The sequence below is a fragment of the Bombyx mori genome, chromosome 12 (genome assembly GCF_030269925.1).
Source record: "Bombyx mori chromosome 12, ASM3026992v2".
NCBI lineage: Eukaryota > Metazoa > Arthropoda > Insecta > Lepidoptera > Bombycidae > Bombyx > Bombyx mori.
Genome location: NC_085118.1, coordinates 14,022,972 through 14,048,078, shown reverse-complemented (window position 1 = coordinate 14,048,078; position 25,107 = coordinate 14,022,972). Strand labels below are relative to the sequence as shown.

Below are 25,107 nucleotides of genomic sequence, written 5' to 3'. Positions count from 1 at the left end.
TCCTTATTTTTAATTGTTACATTTGTACATAAATTACATAATAAAATTTAATTTACGAAATCAAACAAAAAAATTGTTTTACAACTGAATTTATGAATTATGGTCCATAACTTATAGATTATTAAAATGCGGATGACACTTTTCTAATTTTCTATACATTATGTTAGATCAATGAATAAATCTAAAATGGATTGCGTTTTTACAATACCTTATAGAAACAATAATGATGCTGTGTCCGCTCAAAGCGTAAACATAATATTCTATATATTAATACGTGAAGGAAAAACTTTGTATCCCTTTTTACGAAAATTGTGCGGACGGAGGAGTATGAAATTTCCCACACTTATAGAGAATATAGAGAAGAAGTGCACAATGCTAATATTTTTCTTAAATAATGCATAAATGATACATTAAATCAATAAAGAAAACATTACACACACTACATACCATGTATTAGACGCACACATTCATACATACTATTTATTGTCAAACTTTTGTTCTTGACGTCTGTTGTCAAATTGAGAATAGAATATGGTTTGTCTTTGTTAATATATTTTATAGTGGGCGAAATTTGTGATTATAGAAGTATAAAATACAATCATAATAGTGTACAAACTTATTATTCCAATCAATTATAGTCGAATTTCGACTACTGCGGGACCTCTAGTATTATATTATTGGCTTTGTGCTCACGAATTCCACTTATTACGTTTTACGTCACAATCTTCATCAGCATTTTCATATCCGTATTATCTATTCTGAACATTAACAGCGTCAGAGTTTGAATTTTGTTTACTTAAATAATGCATTTTCAATTAACTAAATTTACATACGCGAGCCTTTTTTTATTACATTCGTACATATTCGCTTCGTTTTTTTGTTTACGAGAATGCGATTGACCTTTACTTTAACATTTATCAGATACAGGTTTCTTACAGACATTACTTTTTTTATTTTATTATTAATACCAGTGAATATCTTGTATCATTAATGGACTCGTGACTAGTTCGAACTGCATTTGAGTATTAGTATTATTAATAGTAGTATTATTAATATTAACCGATAATCAGAGCGACGTGTGATCGAGATTCAATGATTCTTAAATAAAATGTTTCTTCAAAATAATATTTTTAAAAGTATATGTCCGTTTGAATTTGACTTATAACCTGATTGCATTGTAAACACAGATTTGAACGAAGCATTGCAAGAGCAAATTCTCTCTGGTTGAGCCCGTGGGCTATTTTTCTTTTTTTATTGCCCGAGCAGGCAGACGAGCATACGACCCACCTGATGGTAAGTGGTTACCGTCGCTCATGGACGTCTGCAATACCAGGAGCAGAGCCAAGCCGCTGCCTACCATTACTGCCTAGCTCACCTACCAATCCGCTTATAGCCGGTTAGGCTACCAGCGAATAGGTGGGGGGAAAAAACACAGACATGTACGCGACTATTTTAAGACTAAATATTAGTAGTTTGTGGGAGAAACCAGCCGTGCAAGCACTTGGGCGCGGGGGAGGGGGTGCGAAACTGTGCCCGAGCCACCTCGAGCATCGTTCGTGCGTCGAGCACGAGAAGAGCCACTTCGTGCTCGCGGTCGCCCCCCCACACGAGCGCGCACAACAGCACGCCGTCGTCTTCATTCTGATTATAAACATTATTTATCTCATTACTTACGCTTTTTTTATTGTGTACCTGGGTGGACGAGCTCTCAGCCGACCTGTGTGCTTAGTGCGAGTTTTTTAACGTTCTCGATAGCGTAAAAGTTTGCTCATATTTGTATTGAATGAGATCGTTTGCCTACGTTTGGCGTTAGGGGCGCTGTTCCAACTGCATACAAAATTGGGTTAACTTTTACGCTATCGAGAACGTTAAAAAACTCGCACTAAGCACACTGGTGTTAAGTGGTTACTGGAGCCCATAGACATCTACAACGTAAATGCGCCACCCATCTTGAGATATAAGTTTTAAGGTCTCGGTATAGTTACAACGGCTGCCCCATCCTTCAAACCGAAACGCATTACTGCTTCACGGCAGAAATAGGCAGGGCGGTAGTACCTACCCCTGTGGACTCACACGTGGTAGGACCCTACAGTAATTACGCAAATTATAATTTTGCGGGTTTGATTTTTACAGCACGATGTAAGTTGTAAGAGGAGATTTTTACTAGACCATGTAAGTTAGGTTCGCATTTCTAAATTAAAAACAGGGGTCGGGTGGATGGTGTCAATAGTTATAAATATTTTATTGACATGAGTAGAAGGATTATCATTTTGATAATATCTTAAAAAGCACCCCACGGTTTTTTTTTACTATAAATTTATTTTCTTTTTTTTATTATAGCTGGATTATCTATAAAAGCGTGTTTTTTAGTTTTTAGTTTTTTTTTAAACTATTATTTATTTTTCATTTTTAGTAGATAATAAATTATTCATTAGTGCACACCCGGGACAAATACCACGGAATAGATAAATATCTATTGGAAATTGTTGTATTTGTCACGGAATAGATAAATATCTATTTTTGTCTACTGAAGAGGAACTATGTAAATTACGGCGTTCAAATGAATTTGTTGTTTTGACTGCCGAAAGTAAATAACGGGTTTAAATGCTTATAATATTTAATTATCATTGGTCCTTGATAAGTATGCCACATGTCAAGTTAAGCAGACTTTTTGAAGGGTGTCAAAATCATGTTCAAAGATTTCCTTATCTACTAACATTGATATTAAACTACGTATGAAGCTAATAAAAGCGTATTAAAATTGATTAAGGTTATTATTTAAAAAAAAACTTCCACTTACGATATCGTTTAGTATCTGTAGGTATATGTCTGTAATGACGCTGACTATTGAGACCGGTTTACTGAATTACGTTTTAAACAAAACAAGACTTAATTATTAAGGCACTTAGGTATAGAATTATTATTAAAATCACTGGCTGACATCACTATTGCGTTTCTTATTAACACGCTTCTGTTAGCTTGGTTTGTTTGTTCGTTTGTATGTAACGAAACTTTTGAATGTCATTTTTGCCGAATTCAAAGATACGATTGCGATACAATAATTTTATAGCTTCGCTCTAGTAAGTGTTAACAGGATAAACACGTGTGGCACTCGGGGACTGCCGCGGTAAAGCTATTGCATAGCATTTTTTATCAACTTATGCAATTATAATTAGACAATAATAATTTAATATTAAAATAATAATAAGACCACGTTATATTTATAAACATTAACAAAAGCAAACATTAACTGTCCCCTTGACACTCATAAGCTAGACCGCGCGAGAGAGAGATGGGCAGACTTTTCATGATGCGCATGCAGTACGACGACACGCCGCGCGCTTATCACAAACACTACACAAGCGCCACGTGTGAATGTGTTGAAGCGCGAGCTACATGGTAGGCGGAGTGGGGGGGTGTTAGGTTTTATTTCGTTACGGAATTTCTTGATTCGGTCGCCGCGCTCAAAGTCCGCGATAAAAGCTATGCAATAGCTTAAAAAGATGAAATTAATTTTGTTAGTTCAATTTTCAATGTACTGAGTGGAACCGTATTGTAAAATAGCGTGTTATATGCCTCTGTGGAAGATCCTATCTTTATTGTTTACTCTCAAACGCTGGTATAATGGTTTATGTGCTTAGTGCGAGTTTTTTAACGTACTTGATAACGTGAAAGTTAACTCAAATTTGTATGGAGTTGGAAAGTTTGACTACGTTTGCCATTAGGGGCGCGATTCCAATTCCATACAAATTTGAGATAACTTTCACGCTATCGAGAACGTTAAAAAATTAGGACTAAGCATACTGAGAGCTCTGTCGCCTTTTATGTTGGCTGTGGAAGGGGCTACCCTTTTTTTTTTTTTTTTTTTTTCGGGCCGGGGGCCGAACCTCCTACGAGGTCCCCGCGCCTAGGGGGCGCGCGGGGTATGTGAGACTCAACGATCTGCAGGTGTTGAGAGCAGATCGCGGGCCCAAGGATTTTAGGGCCCACCCACTAAACGACTCCCCTGCACTCTTACACCCGACGTCCGATCTCCGTCCGGGGTCAGAACCCGTTCAGAGTAGGGGGGTTCCCGCGGTCAACACTACAACCAGACACGCGGCGCCACCCCGAGGACGCCCGACCGACGGGTCGTCGAGGCGATAGTCGACGACCAACGACGTCGGTCTCCGCGGTAGTGGAAGGGGCTACCCTATATCAACAGCAAATAAGCCAAGTTTGGTCGTCATAGTTTGAAAATTAGCCCACAGACACAGCCCACTGAGTTTCTCGCCGGATCTTCTCAGTGGGTCGCGTTTCCGATCCGGTGGTAGATTCTGCGAAGCACTGCTCTTGCTAGGGTTCGTGCTAACAACGTCGTCAGGTTTGAGCTCCGTGAGCTCACCTACTAGTTAAGGTTACGCTGAAATAGCATCTCAAGGCTATCAGCTTAGGTAAGAAAAAAAAAAGTTTGGTCGTGTCCCACATTACCTTCGCGTCCGGGGTCGGTACGAACACGGGCTCGCTCGGGTAGCAGTTCGGTTCACACCAAGTCTTCGTTACGCCAGTCACCGTGTCCGCTTTGATGACCTATACACATTCATCCCGAATTTAAATTAGCTGGGTAACAGTTATCTATACTAATATATAAATCTACAGTGGTTTTTACGGATGTTCCGTTATAACTACTGAACCATGCATCCGATCGGCTTGAAACTTAGTATCCATGTAGAAAATACATGTACTTAATGCATAGGCTAATATTTATATGAGCGTTGGACTCCTTAATAATAATGACAATAAATAATAAAGTTAATTTTAAATGCCCAGCGAAGCGGGCGAATACGGCTAGTTGTTACTTAAACGGTTTGATTGCTATTTACGCATAGCACTAGTGCGAACTGGTTCATGGACACGTACAATATCGTGAGACGTGTTTTTTATTTATTGCTTAGATAGGTGGACGAGCTCACAGCCCACCTAGTGTTAAGTGGGTACTGGAGCCCATAGATATCTACGACGTAAATGCGCCACCCACTTTGAGGTATAAGTTCTAAGGTCTATTATATAGGTAGGTATAGTTACAACGGTTGCCACACCCTTCAAACCGAAACGCATTACACGGCAGAAATAGGCGGAGTGGTGGTACCTACCCGCGCGGACTCACAAGAGGTCCTACCACCAGTATCAATATCTACCATGATGTCTAAATATCAATTTTATAACGCACCCTATAAAACATAATTCATTTCTACATCACGGTAGAAGCAGACGAGATAGTATTCGTGTTACTTCAGTAGGTACTTTTTGTGTATTTCAAACGATTATGATTTTTTTTTTGATCTGATGCTTCTCATGTGTTCCCATTTAAATTTTATTCAAATTTGTACCAGTAGTTTTTTCATTTAATGCATAAATGAATAATGCATATTTAATTGACTTAATTTCGTTAGAGTTAATTGTCTTGATTGTAAAAAAAAAAGTTATTTGTCTAGACGTTTTAATGGTTTCACTCAAGATAAAATCAGAAGCTAGAAGGATTCAAGTTACAATTAAGAAGAGACTTAATACTGACCGTCCCAGGGTTTTCTGCATCCACATCCGAACTGATAGCGTAGAAGTATCTATAAGGCTTTCCTGAAAAGACATTTAGAAGATAGAGATACCACTATAGAGTTTAGTATAGACAATTACTATGTACTGTAAAAACTGAGACCTTAAATCTATTATATTTTTTTTTATTGCTTAGATGGATGGACGAGCTCACAGTCCACCTGGGGTTAAGTGGTTACTGGAGCCCATAGACATCTACAACGTAAATGCCCCACCCACCTTGAGATATAAGTTCTACGGTCTCAAGTATAGTTACAACGGCTGCCCCACCCTTCAAACCGAAACGCATTACTGCTTCACGGCAGAAATAGGCAGGATGGTGGTACCTACCCGCGCGGACTCACAAGAGGTCCTTCCACCATAAGTTATAGGTGTGTATCTAAGTAATGAATCTCACAAGGTGAGTGGCGGCATTTGCGTCGTAGATGTCTATGGGCTCCGGTAACTATTTAACATTAGATGGGTCGTGAACACGTCCATCCTACTAAGCAATAAAATAATGAAAAAACATTTGAACCTAACATTAATTCACGTGTACATACCAATAAAAAATTTAATTTAAAAACAAAATATCTGCTGCGAAAAGGAGTCGTTAATAACTTGCTTTAAGTACATTAAAATAATTATTATAACCTCAGAATGAACGTTAGATAAAACGATTTATTTATAAAAAAACGACAACGGAAAATAAATTATAAAATGGAGACATCATTAAATTATATTAATTTAATTTGTGTATATATTCTATCAATATGAATGACGATGACGATCCTACTGGGAAAAACATGTTTAGCGCAACAGAGAAACAGTGCGGTTTCATACGCGTATTCTCGTGTTACATAATCTCGGGTTCGAGGTTATTCACACATGTAACTTTTACGACGTAATTACATTTTATTTCCGTAGACAATAACTTAACACAGCCGTTATTTGTTTAAGAATAAAACAAACGTGACCAGCATAAAACAATTTTCAAATACCATTAAACCTGAACTGACCGTTATAAAGGTCATAGTGTATCCTCGGAGTCTCACAGCCGAGGTCGGCCAGTATAGTTGGAACCACCTTCGCCAATCTCGGAGCGTCTAGAGGCAGCTCAAGCCTCTTTGGTCGTCCACGAAACCATTCCGCGTAGTCAGCGTTACTTTGCATAGTCTGAGTAACAGAAAGATAATAGACTTCACAACCTCTACCATGCGGCTTTTAAGTCGTTTACGGATTTTCTATCCGCGTAAATGTTTGGGCCTACGATGTAGTTAATAAAGCCCAAAAGGGACATTAATGGCGACTTAGACTTAGCAGTTTCATTGGAAGATCTAAGGTGGTTCTAACTCGCGCTCGACTTTAACGAGCGTACCCATCTTTTTTTATTGCCCTTGTAGACAGACGATGGTGAGTGGTTAATGTCGCCCATGGACGTCAGCAATTCCAGGGGCAGAGCCAACCTGCTGCCTAACGTTAAAAACCTTCAGTACGCAAGAGTAAGGTAGGTAGGAGAAAGCCAGGCAGAAAAACAAGAATATCTTTGGAAGAGAGTACAGACAAAAGTTCACTGTTGAGAAATTATTACATTATAATAGACAGAGTCATTCGATGGTTATATGATATGTCCCCGCTGCAAATTACTAAAAATTTTCCGTCTTATCAACGGAACCCTAAAAAATTCCACAATAGAAAGAACAGGAGAGGACATGTAAATTTTTTTAACAGCCAATGAAACACGACTATATCATTTCAACCATTTGGGACTGTAGCTTTAAACCTCACTTCAATATTAGAGACACTTCAATGAAATTTTTGATCAATTACATCATATTACATGAGCTAGAATTACAAATACACATATCTATATATTAATACGTGAAGCAAAAACTTTGTACCCCCTTTTACGAAAATTGCGCGGACGCAGGAGTATGGAATTTCCCACACTTATAGAGAACATAGAGAAGAAGTGCAGAATGCTAAGATTTTTTTTAAATTATGCATAAAAGATACATTAAAACAATAAAGAAAACATTACACACACTACCGTGTATTTAACACACACACGCATTCATATTATTTGTTTATTGTCAAACTTTTCTTATTGCATAAAGTCTATGGTCAAATTGAGAGTAGATTAAATATTGTTTGTCTTTGTTAATATTAAAATTTGTCTAAAGTGTAGTCTTGGCGAAATTTGTGATTATAGAAGTATAATAAAAATAGAACCCTAGTAATGTTCAAACTTATAGTTTCAATTAATTATAATCGAATTTCGACTATTGCAAGACCACTAGTAAAGATAAAGCCACATTCAAAACCATAATAAGTTGAACTTAATAAATAAATTTACCTCGATGGCGTGGACGTACATAGCATCTAAGGCCTTGGGGTCTTTATACGCGCACAGGTCCACTATCACTGACCCGTTCTTCTCAAAGCAGTTGATGATGTGAAGGAAGAAGAGGGTCTGAGTGCGGTACCGTTTCCACTCCTTGCCGTCTTTCCTGCTTAGCAGCACTATGTTCGTCTGAAAAGTTAAATTCGTTGCCATCTAGACAATACTAAAATTCCTATGTCGGCTCCTAGCTGCAAACAGCGACCCGGAGGTATATCTTTAACCTACACCAGTGGTCGACAACTTTGTCAACCAAATATTGATAACACACAATTGAAATTTATTCAAATAGCCCATTTTTTAAACATACTTTTACGCCGGTAAGAGTAACACCATCTATCGCCGAATAGTCGAACGAATATCGAAGTAGCGTCTAGAATGCTCGAGAAGTATAACGCCATCTATTGTCAGATAGCGGGAACTACTACTAGAGATTTTATATGAGTCTCTTTTTCTTCTTTGTCTCTTTTATCTTTTTATTATAGGACCAGCACAGCGAATTTTTCTCCTCTATCAGCCGTCATCTCAACACTCACTCCCCTTTTTCTCATATCGTCATTCACACACTCCAGGCATGTCTTCTTCGGTCGATGCATCGCTCTTGCTAGGGCTAGTGTTTGCAAATTCGTCAGGTTAGCGCCCTGTGAGCTTACCTACTTGCCCGGTGAATCTAGTATAGTCCCTCGAGGTCACTAGAATAGGCAGGAAAATAAATCTCATTAGCATAAGATTTGCTTTACCTCGTGATTAGGGTACCAGTGCAAGCTAGAGGCGAGAGGCTTGTTCGCGAGTTGGTTCCGGACAACGCCACACAAGGACACCGACATAGGCTGTTCGACTATGATGAAGAAATTCTCCGTTATGCCTGAAGCAAAAAAGTAGTTATTATTAGAACCTACTTTTTTCTCTCTATTTTGCTTAGATGAGTTCACATTTCACGGGAGGTAAAGTAGTTATCGGAGCCCATAGACATCAGCAAACTTAAATGCGGCCACCCACCTTGAGACATAAGTTCTAAGTCTCACTTTTACAGTACCACTGTATAGAAGCGTACTATTACTTGACGGTAGAAATAGACGTAGTGGTGTGGTATCTAACCGGTATTAGTACAAGTGTGAAATACTAGAGAATTCCGGTTTATCATATAATCTTCTTTTGCACCTTGACAAGTCTTATTGAATTTAAGTAGCACACATTAGACATTCAAAAACACGGGCCCGTCTTTCTCTCGGTTTAAAAATATTACAACGTTTGTCTATGGACGTGATATAGGAAATTTATTCCATATCAATCAGTAGACACAGCAGACAGTGACGCACAAATTCAGATAATCTGATTACCAGTTTGAAAAAGAAGAGGTTAAGAAAAGCTGTCTTGTCAAATTCGTACCAAACGTATGCATGTAAGCGGGATGCAGCGGCCATCTTGGTTTCAAACTCGCCACAACTTTGGCGCGCTCGAACATGTCTCCTACAAACAAAAATTAGTCTTATATACATACATATATAAATAAAGATATTTCTTAAAGTATATGATTAATGAAACATGCTTATCTATTGTCTTTTATTTTATATCCTTTACATGTTAATTTTCTTCATCCTTCTCATCGTAATGTCATCTGTCATTTCTCTTTTTTTCTCGACTCTCTCCAAATAGGTTGAAGTCTATATATTTAGAATATAATAAGTCTCTATATTAAACTCGAATAATATTGTGATCGCTGAGATTTCTTTTAAAATTACACGGCTATATAACTTATTTGAAGCGATAAAAAATATTTTATGAGCTTGAAAAATTTTTACATTTATCGAACGCAGGTTTTAAGTGATAGATTATTTCTTGCAACTAAAAAATCACAGTTGCATTTGTAATACGCATAGATTATTCGACACGTATAGTCTTACCTTTCTCCGTGTAAGGAAATTTCACCACGACATGCCTGAGTCCGCCCTTTACTATCGACATTCCTACGTTGTAAACGTCACCTGAAAATTCATGAAAATTCAGTATTTCATTTCTATATTTAAAAAAAATATACTACTGTTAGTGCGTCCTGTATGCTCGTAGGAAGCTACCACGACCATACCTATTTCTGCCATGCAGCAGTCACGTCGGTTTCAGTTTGAAGGGTAAAGCAGCCGTTGTACTATAAAACTGAGACCTTAGAACTCATGTCTCGAGGTGGGTGGTGGCATTTGCGCTGTTGATGTCTATGGGTTCCGATGCCCACTTAACTGGTGGTAGGACCTCTTGTGAGTCCGCGCGGGTAGGTACCACCGCCCTGCTTATTTCTGCCGTGAAGCAGTAATGCGTTTCGGTTTGAAGGGTGGGGCAGCCGTTGTGACTATACTGAGACCTTAGAACTATATCTCAAGGTGTGTGGCGCATTTACGTTGTAGATGTCTATGGGCTCCAGTAACCACTTAGCACCAGGTGGGCTGTGAGCTCGTCCACCCATCGAAGCAATAAAAAATAAATAACAAAAATAACATAATAAATGCATTTAGTATCTATGCTTATAACTAAGAAGATATTTAGTATCACCTGGTCAAGATACTATGAATTGTCACTTTGAAATAGTACATAAAGAATTAAGCTCACCGTTGGGCATTACGTGCGGATGTGACGTGTGATTGACAAGAGCGATGCAGTCCGTCATATTCTTTCGATCCAGGGTATCCAAAGTCACCGGATCTATCCTGTAATTAAATTTCTTATCAGTCATTGCGTCTTGAACATAGTAACGTGAACTAGTAGGATTAATATAACAAATTTCGTCTCGTTATGAAAATTGAAATTTTGTATGGAGTTGGAACGTTTGCCTACGTTAGCCGCTAGGGGCGCTGTTCCAACTGCATAGAGTTAAATTTTACACTATCGAAAACCTTAAAAAACTTGCACTAAGCACAATGATTTGAAGGGATTGAGACAGCCGTTATACAGACCGATCGAACAGAAACATTGTCAGGGAAGCGTAAGTCGAAACGTGTGAAATGAATATTTTCGTTTACAAATTTAATAATTTCAGACGACATTTTAGCGCCATCTATGCGATCGACGTAGAACTGTTCCGTCATTATTTTAATGAGCGGCTGTCATAGCTAGGAATTGGCCTCAAGGTAAATACACAACGATTTATATTAAAAAGAACTTTATGAAAATTGAATAATTATTTGAAAATAAATTGCACAACCTCTTTGGTTTAGTTTAGGGGGTTTTGAGGTATCTTATTCTAATAAGAAAAGAAAGCCTAAAATAATGGGAATCGTGGCCTGGCTACCGACAGACCAATACACTTTAGAGATCCAAGCTGACCAATAAGTTTTTTTTTAAATAATTTACATGTAGACATTACCTAAAAATACTAATAGTTATAGTAAATAGGTTGACTGGTTGGTTGTAAATTGAGCCAATAAACGCGAAATTAAGAATCCAAAACTATGTGTTCAATGACAGTTTCCCTAGAGCTACGTTCTTCTTAAAACGAGGCTGTGCTCCTGACACTGCTGACGTCCATGAACAACAGTGACCCCGCATCATCAGTTGGGCTGTATTCTCATTTGCCAACACGGCCATAAAACAGGCATACACACTTCTATCTATCTTTTAGCCCACAGCCATCCACTGCTAGATATGGGCCTCTTCCAAGCCTCGCCACAACCAGTCCATCCAGCGTCGGAAGCCTATCCTTCCGGTACGTCTTCCTACCTACCCCCCACGTCTTCCGGTACGCCGTCACCATTCGAGAATTCAGCGGTCATCTGTTCTAGGAGCAATTGCCCGCAATAGATACTTAAACATAGTTAAATGCAATAATGTATTTACCTATGAATAATAGGACCCTCTGTAAATGCGTATATTTCATCCCCGAACGGGTACAAGGATATCATAGCGTTGTCCGACATGGAGTCGCCCGGTTTGAAAATAGCCGCCACCCTGGAAACAAAAGAGGCAGGATTTTTTTTATGACTCAAGTGCGAAGGACCAAATTGACTGTAAGGTGTGAATTACCAAAGCCGTAGAAGCATTTACATAATCGAACGGCACTTACATGTTCTCTCAAATGATTAAAAATATTTATAAATGTTACGTTAAAATTAAGACGTTCACTGTTTTAAATTTAAGGAATTTCGACGCGTTAAAAATACTTTACAGTTTTCACGGACGAGTAAGGTCACCGGAATTTAAATTTGAATTTATTGATTTATAAATTACTTTTTGTAAGAACGCGAGATTAAGCCGTGTGAATGTAGTTCTAATTTTATCTAAGACACGCGAAAACCAAAGACCAAACTGTACTAAGCGATATTATTTCTTCATCGTGGAATTCTTTCAGTCCATGAAAATGTTGAAGCTAGAACACCATAGCCCGGAATGTAACTACAAAACGTTATTAGTTTACTTAGCATATCGTAAGCACAACAAACAAACAAACAAATCGTGCATTCGAAATTTGAAAACAATAAAGCAAGCGCGTCGAATCCCACTTATGGTCTATCGAATTCAGCGATTGCTTTTTCAATAAGGATGCTTAAAGTTTCGTGAGTTGCACTCGGCGAGCTGTGAAATTGAGCTCACTGAGTTTTTCGCCGGATCTTCTCAGTGAGTTGCGATTCTGATCTGACAGTAGATTCAGCGAAGTACTACTCCTAGCTAGGGTTAGTGTTAGCAAAGTCGCCAGACTGAGTTTCGTAAGCTCGCCTACATGGTAAAGCTAGGACAGACCCCCGATGTCACTAGAATAAGCAGGAAAAGAAAACTTCAATCAATAAAACACGTGAAATTGTCAGTTACCTATCGAAGATAGTATGACACGGATCGTGCACTGATTTGGTTCCGAATTCCGTGACGACAATCCTGTTAGCCGCCCTGTTCTTCTTCAGCGTATTGGACTTGAGAAACTGACATTGGTATGTAACTATACCGTCGTGTATCGCAAACCTGAAAAAGACAAAATACGGTGAGCAGTTCAAACAAAAATGCGATTAGACTAAGGCAGTTTCTTCGTTAATTTATATCGGAAACTTTGTCCCATGAGTCAGGACGTCACAGAGTTTTAAAGTAATCAGATAATTCAATAAGTTTTCTTACTTACATTGCAGAATAACTTACTTTCTCAAAGTTGTCGAAGTTACATACTTAAGCTACATACACACAAACAGTTACATACATAGTTACATACGTAACTATACTTGAGACCTTAGAACTTATATCTCAAGGTGGGTGGCGCATTTACGTTGTAGATGTCTATGGGTTCCAGTAACCACTCAACTCCAGGTGGGCTGTGAGCTCGTCCACCCATCTAGGCAATAAAAAAATAAATAAATAAAACCTATTTATACGAAGTAACTGAATTCTAAAACTAATTTAGGCATAGATTCTATAGATATAGCTCCTGAAAAGAAACGGATAGCAAACAATATCAACGATTTGAGGTATAGCCGAAAGTTAGTATCGAAATAGTTCCTCAAATGAGCAATATAATGCAAAATAGTTATGATTAAGAGGGCAGGGACTTTGTCATTGAAGAAGGTGGGGATTTAAGGTCCGGTAGCTCATTAATTTGTTAGCTTTCGAAGCATGCTTTTATCTATTCGCTATTGGAGGTTGTAAATTAGGGGGATATTATAAACAGATAAACAATCTATACTAATATATAAATCTACAGTGGTTTTTACGGACGTTCCGTTATAACTACTGAACCATGCATCTGATTGACGTGAAACTTGTTATCCATGTAGAAATTACATGTACTTAATGGAAAGGCTAATATTTATATGAGTGTTGGACTCCCTACACCAGATGCGGGGGCGTTGATGATGAGAATCTTTGTGGGGATTAGAAATAATAATGTTAATTTTAAATGCCCAGCGAAGCGGACGGGTACAGCTAGTTTTATATAAGGATAATTCACTCGCCTGTGTAAAAGCGCTGAGCTGTCAAACAAATGTTTGAATCGCATCGCTCCGACCTTCAGAGATCCCGGCCCGTTGCGAAGCAGTGTACCACGAAGCCAAGGTGGCAATGTGCCTAGGAATTTAGATAATTCATTAAAATTTCTAATAAATTCTTCCATTTGATTACGTACAGAACAAGGCAGACAATGTCCCAGACATTGAGGGGCACGAGCCTTCTTTGTTGGACCTTCTGCTGACCACTCACCCAGCTGGATACAGTGTGGTGGTCGACGCTCCACTTGGATCGTCTGATCACTGCCTTATCCGTGCTGCCATACCACTCTCTCGTCCTAGTCGTCGAACGACGACCGGGTTTCGAAGAGTTTGGCGGTACAGGTCAGCAGACTGGGATGGAATGCGTGAATTTTACGCATCCTACCCATGGGGGCGGCTCTGCTTTTCCTCCGATGATCCTGACGTCTGTGCGGACCGACTTAAAGACGTGGTGCTTCAGGGAATGGAATTATTCATTCCTTCTTCTGAGGTGCCCGTTGGGGGTCGCAGCAAACCCTGGTATAATAAAGCCAGTAGGGATGCTGCACGCCTCAAGCGGTCTGCATACGTGGCATTTAATGTTGCTAGGAGATGCCGGGATCCTGATATCTCGGAGAAAAGGCGGAAATTTAACGCCGCCTCTAGGTCCTATAAGAGGGCTATTGCCAAGGCGAAGTCGGAGCACGTTGCCAGAATTGGCGAGCGACTGAATAGCTATCCCTCTGGGAGCCGTGCTTTCTGGTCGCTAGCTAAGGCTGCAGAAGGTAACTTCTGCAGGTCTAGCCTTCCACCACTGCGTAAGTCCAATGACAGTCTGGCTCATAGTGCGAAGGAGAAGGCTGACCTTCTGGTCAAGCTCATTGCCTCATACTCGACTTTGGATGACGGAGGAGCCACGCCGCCCAACATCTCCCGGTGTGACAGCTCCATGCCTGAGATTCGCATCACACAGCGTGCGGTCAGGCAGGAGCTTCGGCTTCTTGATGTCCATAAGTCGAGTGGGCCAGATTGCATCCCCGCAGTGGTTCTAAAAACATGCGCCCCTGAATTGACACCCGCGCTAACGCGTCTATATCGCCTCTCGTATAATACCAACAGGGTTCCGTCTTCATGGAAGACTGCTCATGTCCACCCTATCCCCAAGAAGGGTGACCGGTCGGACCCCTCGAATTACAGACCTATCGCGATAACTTCCTTGCTTTCCAAGGTGATGGAGCGAATCATAAACACCCAACTTCTTAAGTATCTTGAGGATCGCCAGCTGATCAGTGACCGGCAGTACGGTTTCCGTCATGGTCGCTCAGCTGGCGATCTTCTTGTATACCTCACACATAAATGGGCTGAAGCCTTGGAAAGCAAGGGCGAGGCTCTCGCTGTGAGCCTTGACATCGCGAAGGCCTTCGACAGGGTTTTTTTTTTTTTTTTTTTTTTTTTTTTATGATTGAAAGTTTACTGGTGGCCCGAAGGCCTTTCCAGTTTCACCAGGACAGGTGGGCGAGCAAAGGCTCAGCCAAGAGGGGTGGGATTTGCTAACAACTGCCCGAGCGCCCCCGAAGGAGACCTAACAACTCAAGAGCAATTGTTTCGCGAATGAATCTACTACCGGATCGGAATCGCGACCCGCTGAGAAGATCCGGCGAGCTCAGCGGGCTGATGCATGGGTTAGGTTGCACGTCGACCTCTTTGTCGAGTTCGACGAGTACGGTTACCAGGGTCCCTAAGCCTGCCCCTAGTATTAGAGCTGAAGGCATCTAATGCAAAGGTTATTGGATCTGATGGATCCGTAAGGACGTGTCTAGGGCGTCGACGGTGACTGGCTCCTGCATGATCAGGATTCGGGGAGTAGTCAGCGGCGGCAACGATAAGGCGATTATCATGACGCATAGCCTTATCGAAGTATCGTTCCGACGCTGACTTCATGTATTTCCGAATTGATTCGAGGCCCAGGTCGTCGTGTAGGTCAACGTTCCTCACGAACCACGGAGCTCCGACGGCTAACCTGCAAAAGCGGGATTGTAGAGATTGAAGGGTGTCTATGTGTGTGCGGGCCGCGTGAGCGAACACCACACTCGCGTAAGTCATGACGGGCCTTATGCAAGTTTTGTAAAGTGTCACCTTGTTCCGAAGGGACATTTTACTCCGCTTACAGATCATGGGGTAGAGTCTACCGAGAATAAACGCGGCACGGTCACGGACTGATTTTATATGCGGGCGGAATGTCATCGATGCATCCAGGGTAACGCCCAGGTACTTGACCTTCCTAGTCCAGGGTATGGGTTGTCTAAAGAGAGTAATCGGGGGTGTGAGATTCCTCCTCCTAATCCGGGAGGAAATCCGTGTGGAGCTTCCCCTCTGAAACAGCACCGCAGTACTTTTCGCTGGGTTGATGTCTATGCGCCATTTTCGGAACCACTGTCCTAGGGCTAGGGCTGCGCTCTGAAGCTTCTTCGCGATTAGGGACTTATTTCTACTAGAATAGTAAACAGTCGTGTCGTCGGCGAATAAAGCTAAATGGGTCGGCGGCGACCGGGGAATATCGTTGACGAATAAGCTAAATAGGAGGGGTGAGAGGACAGAGCCTTGCGGGACTCCAGCTGTGAGAGGTCGTGGGGAGGAGCGGGTTCCCTCGACTCGATATCGAAAAGAGCGGTTCGACAAGAAGTCCCATATGATGAGCACGAGACTATCCGGCACGCCCATGTTGAATAGTTTGAAAATCAAACCATTGTGCCAGACTTTGTCGAACGCTTTTGCGACGTCGAAGAAGAGAGCTCCCGTGTATAACGGTTTTGGTCGATTAAGCCCCACAAGAATGTGCTCCGTGAGGCGGTGCACCTGTTGAACGCATGAGTGATTTGTACGGAATCCGAATTGTTCATCGATGAGAATGCCCTTGGATGAGACGAAGTCTCTGAGGCGTTTGTAGAGCAGACGCTCATACAGTTTGCCTAGAGACATGAGGAGGCTAATCGGGCGGTAGCTCGTCGGATGATTTTTTGGTTTACCGGGTTTATGTATGCCGATAACGTCCGCTTCTTTCCACACCGCGGGAAAGATACAGTTCGCCATAGCGGCATTGAAAATAGATGCCAACATCACGATGAGTTGGACGGGTAGAAGTTTAATAACGCGGTTAGATATACCGTCGGAACCGGGAGCCTTGCGAGGACGTAGATCTTTGATCAAGTCTTTAACTTCCATCGGGGTGACGGGTGGTAACGCATCCGATGGTGGCAAGGAGGCTCTGCGTTCTACCTCACTGTCTACTAATTCTACATGAACAGGGTCCACGGATTGAGTGCTGGGCGTGCACTGGGTTTGCAATGTATCGGCCAGCAGCTCTGCTTTTTCATCATCATCGAACGCCGCGAGTCGGCCTGAGGGGCCTACGAGGGGGGGCATAGTTACTACCGTATCCGATTTGAGAGTACGAGCTAAGCGGTAGTAAGACCTTTGGGAGGGCGCGAGTCTTTCTAAGAAATCAGACCATCTGGCATCTCGGACTTCGGCGATGCGAGACTTTACGTCGCGTTGTAGGGCACGCATTCGAATACGATTATCCACGGTAGGATACCTATCGTAGGCGCGGATCGAGGTGTTCTTAGCTCTAAGGAGTTCCCTAATATCGTCGGGCAATTTGAAGCGGTGAAGGAAGTCCTCCGCTACAACTTGCTTCGATGACCTATCTAATGTCGAGGTGATGTGTGACGTTAAGATGTCTATGGCTTCAGCGGTATCCTGAGGAGACGGGGTAGAGTCCGGGCTCAACGGGAGCGATGGTGGATCAGATTCAGCCAAGCTGATGCCCAGCGTGTGCCAATCCACCACAGTCCTCGTGACGGGAACGGAATCGGGAGCGCGACCGAGCTTCATAACGACGGGACGATGGTCTGAATCTAACTCTGAAACTACTTCGATCGAGTGTAAGCGCAGAGTTACGTTTTTTAATAACGCTATGTCGAGTATATCCGGGCGATGCGCGATATTTAGCGGGAAGTGAGTCGGGGTTAGCGGAGCGACAATATCGAAGGCGAGATCATCGACTAACGCGTCAAGCCGCCTGCCATTCGGTGTTGTGGTGTGTGAGTTCCACCTGACGTGTTTACAATTTAGGTCGCCCGCCAGAATGACAGAGCTTCCCATGCCGAGCAGCGCCTCGATATCACTGCTTAGAACGATCTTATCCGGTGGAAGATAAACGGACGCGATAACGATCGGCGCGTGTCCAGTCAGTGAGATTCGGCATACTGATGCTTCGATGTTAGAAAGCGCGGGGGGGTCGAGTGGGACGCAGTGCAGGGCTCGTCTATAGTAAATGACGGTACCACCACCACGAGCAGTGAGCCTGTCGTTCCTAACCATGTTATAGTTCGCGATTTTAGGGTCGTGGCGCGCGGGCTTAAGCAGGGTCTCCTGCACCAAAAAGATGTCAATTTGATGGTCAACTTCGACAGGGTCTGGCATAGGGCACTTCTATCGAAGCTTCCAGCATACGGGATCCCTGAGGGACTCTGCAAGTGGATCACTAGCTTTTTGGATGGACGGAGCATCGCAGTTGTCGTCGACGGCTGCTGCTCCGATACCATGACCATCAACGCTGGTGTTCCACAAGGTTCGGTGCTCTCCCCCACGCTTTTCATACTGCATATCAATGACATGCTATCTATTGATGGCATGCATTGCTATGCGGATGACGGCACGGGGGATGCGCGATATATCGGCCATCAGAGTCTCTCTCGAAGCGTTGTACACGAGAGGCGATTAAAACTTGTGTCTGAAGTGGAGAACTCTTTGGGGCGGGTCTCCAAGTGGGGTGAACTGAATTCAGTTCAGTTCAACCCATTGAAGACACAGGTTTGCGCGTTCACTGCGAAGAAGGACCCTTTTGTCATGGCGCCGGAATTTCAAGGAGTATCCCTGCAGCTTTCCGCGAGTATCGGGATTCTGGGGGTCGATATTTCGAGCGATGTCCAGTTTCGGAGTCATTTGGAAGGTAAAGCCAAATTGGCCTCTAAAATGTTGGGAGTTCTCAACAGAGCGAAGCGGTATTTCACGCCTGGACAGAGACTTGCGCTTTATAAAGCGCAGGTCCGACCTCGCGTGGAGTACTGCTCTCACCTCTGGGCCGGGGCTCCCAAATACCAGCTACTTCCATTTGACTCCATACAGAAACGGGCTGTTCGGATGGTCGATAGTCCTGCTCTCGCGGATCGCTTGGAACCTCTGGGTCTACGGAGGGACTTCGGTTCTCTCTGTGTTTTATACCGCATGGTCCATGGGGAATGCTCTGAGGAATTATTCGAGATGATTCCCTCATCTCCTTTTTATCATCGCACCTCCCGCCATCGGAGCAGAGTTCATCCATATTATCTGGAACCGCTGCGTTCATCGACAGTGCGTTTCCAAAGATCTTTTTTGCCACGTACCATCCGGCTTTGGAATGAACTCCCCTCCACGGTGTTTTCCGAGCGCTATGACATGTCCTTCTTCAAACGAGGCTTGCGGAGAGTTCTTTATGGTAGGCAGCGGCTTGGCTCTGCCCCTGGCATTGCTGACGTCCATGAGCGACGGTGACCGCTTACCATCAGGTGGGCCGTATGCTCGTCTGCCTACAAAGGCAATAAAAAAAAAAAAAAAAAAAAAAAAGGCTGTTTGGATTTTCGCTAATCCTATTCACATGAATTGTTTGGAACCTCTGTGTCTACTGAGATTTTTTTTTCTGTATTTCGTACCGTATGATCCCGTCATCTTGCCTTTATTACACACCATCGGTTCTGAGTTCATACATACTAGTTAGAACCACTGCATTCATCCAAGGGGCATTTTGAGAGTTTTTTTCTGCCCCTTATCATCCGGCGTTGGAATGAGCTTCCTTCCACGGTGTTTGCACGCCATGACATTTCTTTCTTAAAATGTGATTTTCGGAGCGTACTCCGCGGTATACTGTGGTTTGGTTGTTCCCCTAAAATTCCTGATTTGCCTGAGGGTCGGAGTCCGCTTACCACCGTTTAGCGGTAGGCAGTGGCTTGGCTCTGCTCCTGGCGTTGCTGAAGTCCATGGGCGACGGTAACCACTCACCATCAGGTGGGCCGTATGCTCGTCAGCCTATAAGGGCCTCCCTTGCTCGTCCCTATTTATATTGCCTTAGGAGACTTAAGACAATAAACACCGAGCATATTATGTTAAATATTTTTATCGAAAATTTCATTCATTTAAATGAGACCGCCTCTTATCCCTTTTGTTCCCATTGTATTATAATCGTATGCTAATATTAATATGTGATTTTTTTAATTGCTTGAATGGATGATCGAGATCCCGCCCCACCAGCCCACCCAAATTGAGACATGAGTCTAAAGGTCATGGCACACTGTAACGGTACGAGCTGCGGCTCGGCTCTGCGTTCAATTTTGGCAAACGCTAGCTGCCGCTGTTGGCTTTTTGTAATGTCGTTATGAAACATATTATACGACATACGATTTAAGGGTCAAATTCAAATGACAAGCTAATCGCGCGGTTGGAGCGGTGTCGTTGCCGTGCCGTTACAGTGTGCCATGACCTTTAGTCTCTATTTTTACAATAGAACGAATGCAACGCCCTTCAAGCCGAAACTGAAACCGCCTTTGATTTTTATTAAACTGCAAAAATTCATTCAAGTCGATCCAGCCGTTTAGTTGTAGTATAGATAAATAAACTAGATACCGACTGCAGTGCCATCGAATGGGCTGATTTGTGAATCTAAACCATACAGGGTGCCAAACGCATACAAAAGCAATCATTCAAATCGGTCCAGCCGTTTAGGAGTACTTCAGTGACAAACACACGCACAGAAGAAATATATCTTATATCTATATCTATATATATAAAAATGAATTGCTGTTCGTTAGTCTCGCTAAAACTCGAGAACGGCTGACCAATTTGGCTAATTTTGGTCTTGGATTATGTGTGGAATTCCAGAGAAGGTTTAAAAGGTAAATAAATATGAAAATGCTCGGAATTAAATAAAAATAACAATTTTGTTTTTCCTTTGATGTGTCCTCCGTCGGACGGATTCCTTTTGTTTGTTTTAAGTTTATTTTATACAAAAGTTTAGGTATTTTATTTATCGATTGAGGCACTACGAAGTCTGCCAAGTCAGCTAGTATATATACTATATATATTTAAAGATGTTATTCCTTCAGCGTCGAAATCAATCGTGAAGATTTGTTAGATTTACTTAATTATTTATTTCTTTCAATATAATTAATTTTACTTCTTCATGGAATTTAGTTTTACCTGTAATATTTCCGTCTAGAGGTTCGGTGACTTCCTCTTCGCAGGATCTCAACCAAACACTCGAATCGCAGTTCGGGTACAAGTTCTGTGTTTCCGCAGCCATTGTAACTAAAAATCTAAATATAATAAACAGACCGCCGCATGAGTTCCCAAATAAACTTTCATATGATTTCGCACATTTCATTCAATGAAGTGTGCTAAGCGTGAGTCAACCAATTGAGAAAATGCATTGTGATAATATATTTTAAGAAGTTTATTCGGTGTTTAAAAAAACAGTTTTTAAAAATATTTCTACCTTTATAATTTCGTTATATTGTCGGACGAAAAATGCATTTCAAAATTATAAAAAAAAAAATGAAAAATAAATAAGTTTAAAAAATTTAAAAAAAAAAAAAAAAAAACTAAAAACTAATATTCTAAATCAATACTTTATTGAATTTATAAATTTACTTCACATACGTGTATTAAATGAAAAATTTGAGATTTTCGAAATTTATAGAAATTGAGAGAATTAAGAATTTGAGAAATTATTGAAAAACGGAAAGTTTTTGCCTCGCGAAAGCAAATAAAAGTGACAAGTTTCTTCGCACACCCACAACGATACCGTATTATTTTAGTTTTTACTAAACACTATACATGACTATATAAATACTAGGCAGCTACATAAGAGAAAGACGTTCATAATTTTAAGTTGATTTAGTTAAATAATTCGTCTAAAACTTATAGACAAAAAAAAACAATTCGTACAAAAGCAATTTTTGCAATAAAACAAATGGCTTCCGATATGCACTAAGCTTTTAGTTTTATTTATTTATTTTATTACTTATTTCTATCGTGAAGTAGTAATGCGTTTGGATTTGAAGGGTGGGGCAGCCATTGTACTGTAAAAAAAACTAAGACCTTGGAACTCATGTCTCAAGGTGGGTGATAGCATTTATGTTGTAGTTGTCTATGGGCTCCGGTAACAACTTAACATCAGGTGGCCAGTGAGCTCGTTCACATACCTAAGCAGCAAAAAAGTTTCTTATTTATTTTATTTATTTATTCATGGGTGGACGAGCTCACAGCCCACCTGGTGTTAAGTGGTTACTGAAGCCCATAGACATCCACAACGTAAATGCGCCACCCACCTTGAGATACAAGTTCTAAGGTCTCAAGTATAGTTACAACGGCTGCCCCACCCTTCAAACCGAAACGCATTACTGTTTCACGGCAGAAATAGGCAGGGTGGTGGTATCCACCCGCGCGGACTCACAAGAGGTCCTACCACCAGTAAAAAATATTATTAATAATATACAGTATTCTCTACAATATTCTTCAAGCTACAGGAATTTTGTTTGATATTTGTATTTAATTTTCATGACTATAAATGAGTCGACTATTATCAAAGCCGGCAATGTGACTTTTGGACAATTATTGGTAAATCAGAAAAACGAATTATTGACTTTGTATTCCATTGGCAGTCACAAAACTCTTCGGAACGACATCTTAGATAAATAACAGGATAAGTAATTAACCTTTATTTAATGCAGGTTTTGAACCGTATTCTTTGAAGGAGACGATTATATTCAAATCAATCTGTATCGACAAATCAATAATTTTTTTTTGTCCAAATGCACAGATTGCCACCTTTGATAATAGACGACTCAAATATAATGTTATAATGTTCTAAACGACGTTCATAGTGTGATAGTGACGTTGGGTCACTAAAATTATACGCATTGACGTAAGACTGAGACGCGAATTAACTACAGTGACCACGTTTTGTTGTTAACTAAATTGGAATACAGCTGAGCGCGGTTTTTCAATATCATTATGGTCTTCGCACGTCAGTTTTCTTATTGTGTACGCGTAAATAAAAAGTTTTCCAATGCATATATATATAATAATATATAATAATAGGCATTTCAGATAATCGCCTATTTTTTAGGTTAAGTCTCGTAATAAGTATCACTTGAACTGTATTTAGCATGAATGTTTACAAAATTAGGAAAAAATTGCTATTGCGAGACACTTTTCTGCACCGCGGTTGACATTATGCTAAAATGTATAACTTAGTCTACAGATTTTCGAAGAAGATCATGATTGAATTTTTGAAATTGCTCATTATAAAGAAAGTATTTTTTTTATAACCACGAGAGGATAGTCCACTGAACGGTGAGCGATTACCTATGGAACCTGTCAATAGGATACCCAAGATTTGCTACTCGTCTTAAGACGCGTTTGACTATGGGAGAATTGAATTCACGGTTTCACAGTATGGGGAAGAAAATGTTTCTATAAAGCGTACGTGAAAACGTTCCAGGTAGGTAAGAGATTAGCTCGACTCCGGCAAAAAGTGGAGTGATGATAAAAATTTCGCTACCACAATAAATTTAACGTCACTAAGAACAAGGTAAGATACGATGAGTTGCAACAAACCCTATGTAAAAGTATTTTCATTTTACCCTATGTTACAGTTTAAATGCCTATTTAACAAAACAATTTCAAAAAAACACAACATAAAAAATGTGTAATCAATAAATTATACATACCTTATTTAATTTTGTTTTTCTCGGCGTGAATTAGCAAACAAGCTATGCTTACTTCAAAGATTCTTAGTTTATGATAAATATTCGGATTCACGAATAATTATGCCTTACCGTCAACAGAAAGTATTTTTAGGAAATTAGGGATGTCCCGTATAGTTTTATTTAGACAATAACATTAATATTCCTCCAGAGAAAAATCTTCATTGGTACCTGTACCGCACCTTTGAATTAGATTAAGATTTTCAGATTTATCTCTTCATTTAGTTTGCACAGTATTTTCTTTGTACACCTTAATGCATCAATGACACTTAATATATTTTTTAAGTATAACTGTATGTGAGGAGTATGCAGCAAGAATAGAGAACACCGACTGAGTGTGATCGGTGGTGTGGGGTGGGGCTGGGGTGAGGAGCCACGTGTCTGACCTTAACCCCTCGCCGCGCGTTTATACGCCGACCCGACCCGACGTATATGCGTGTTTCAAACAAGACTTTTTTTAATGCTCAAAAATCTAGATCGATCTAAAAACGTGTCGACTACATAAATATAAACTATTTAACAAACAAAACACAAACAGATTAAAGAAGTGCATTTCGTTCCCGAAGCAAAACCACTAGTCGCTTTGTAAGTGGCCCGCGATTTCATCCGCGTTTTCAGTTTCACCCGCGTTTACTGTTTGAGTCTAAAAAAATAAGCACGTTGCGTTTCCCCGGGATGAACAATTGCTTGTGCGACTCTCTGGTCCGTGTAAAGAGAAATTAATATTCATTTACTCACAATATATTCTAAATGGCGGTAGTTCTTTTGACGTTCAACAAGTATGTATGTACTTTCATTTATGTTGAATAATTTTTTTTTGATTTGATTTGATTTGTATTTGTTGTTTTGGTATTTTTTGGATCCGTAATATACTGAAAACACAATTGCTACCACGCTCCTCCGAGCTGGACCGACCTCCGACCCATAGATTATACACTTATTATATTTGAGATCCGACCTCCACCTGGAGCAACTACGTTCATCCGTAGTACGTTTCCAGAGATCATTTTTGCCACGTACCATCCGGCTATGGAATGAGCTCCCCTCCACGGTGTTTCCCGAGCGCTATGTCCTTCTTCAAACGAGGCTTGTGGAGAGTATTAAGCCGTAGCGGCTTGGCTCTGCCCGTGGTATTGCTGACGTCCATGAACGACGGTAACCACTCACCATCAGGTGGGCCGTATGCACGTCTGCCTATACGGCAATAAAAAAAAAGACCGGACACCGCGACGGTCGTTTTTAATTTTTGTATTACATTACGTGACATATTTTTTTTTATTTTTTTTATTGCCGTTTAGGCAGACGAGCATACGGCCCACCTGATGGTGAGTGGTTACCGTCG

At 41.0% G+C, this 25,107-nt stretch overlaps 1 protein-coding gene across 1 annotated transcript; it reads right to left on the bottom strand.

Moving 5' to 3' along the window:
• Positions 1–1,246: 1,246 nt before the first annotated feature.
• Positions 1,247–24,097, bottom strand: ninaB-1 (beta,beta-carotene 15,15'-monooxygenase-like; the record flags this gene model as incomplete). Its single annotated transcript, NM_001279381.1, is given in 14 exon segments — positions 1,247–1,641; positions 4,471–4,569; positions 5,555–5,616; positions 6,591–6,747; positions 7,928–8,104; positions 8,713–8,837; positions 9,362–9,442; positions 9,877–9,957; positions 10,574–10,671; positions 11,798–11,908; positions 12,767–12,913; positions 13,891–14,002; positions 21,196–21,311; positions 23,730–24,097. Coding segments are annotated over 13 exon segments (1,536 nt in total). The 3' UTR covers positions 1,247–1,458.
• Between the last annotated feature and the right edge of the window lie 1,010 nt (positions 24,098–25,107).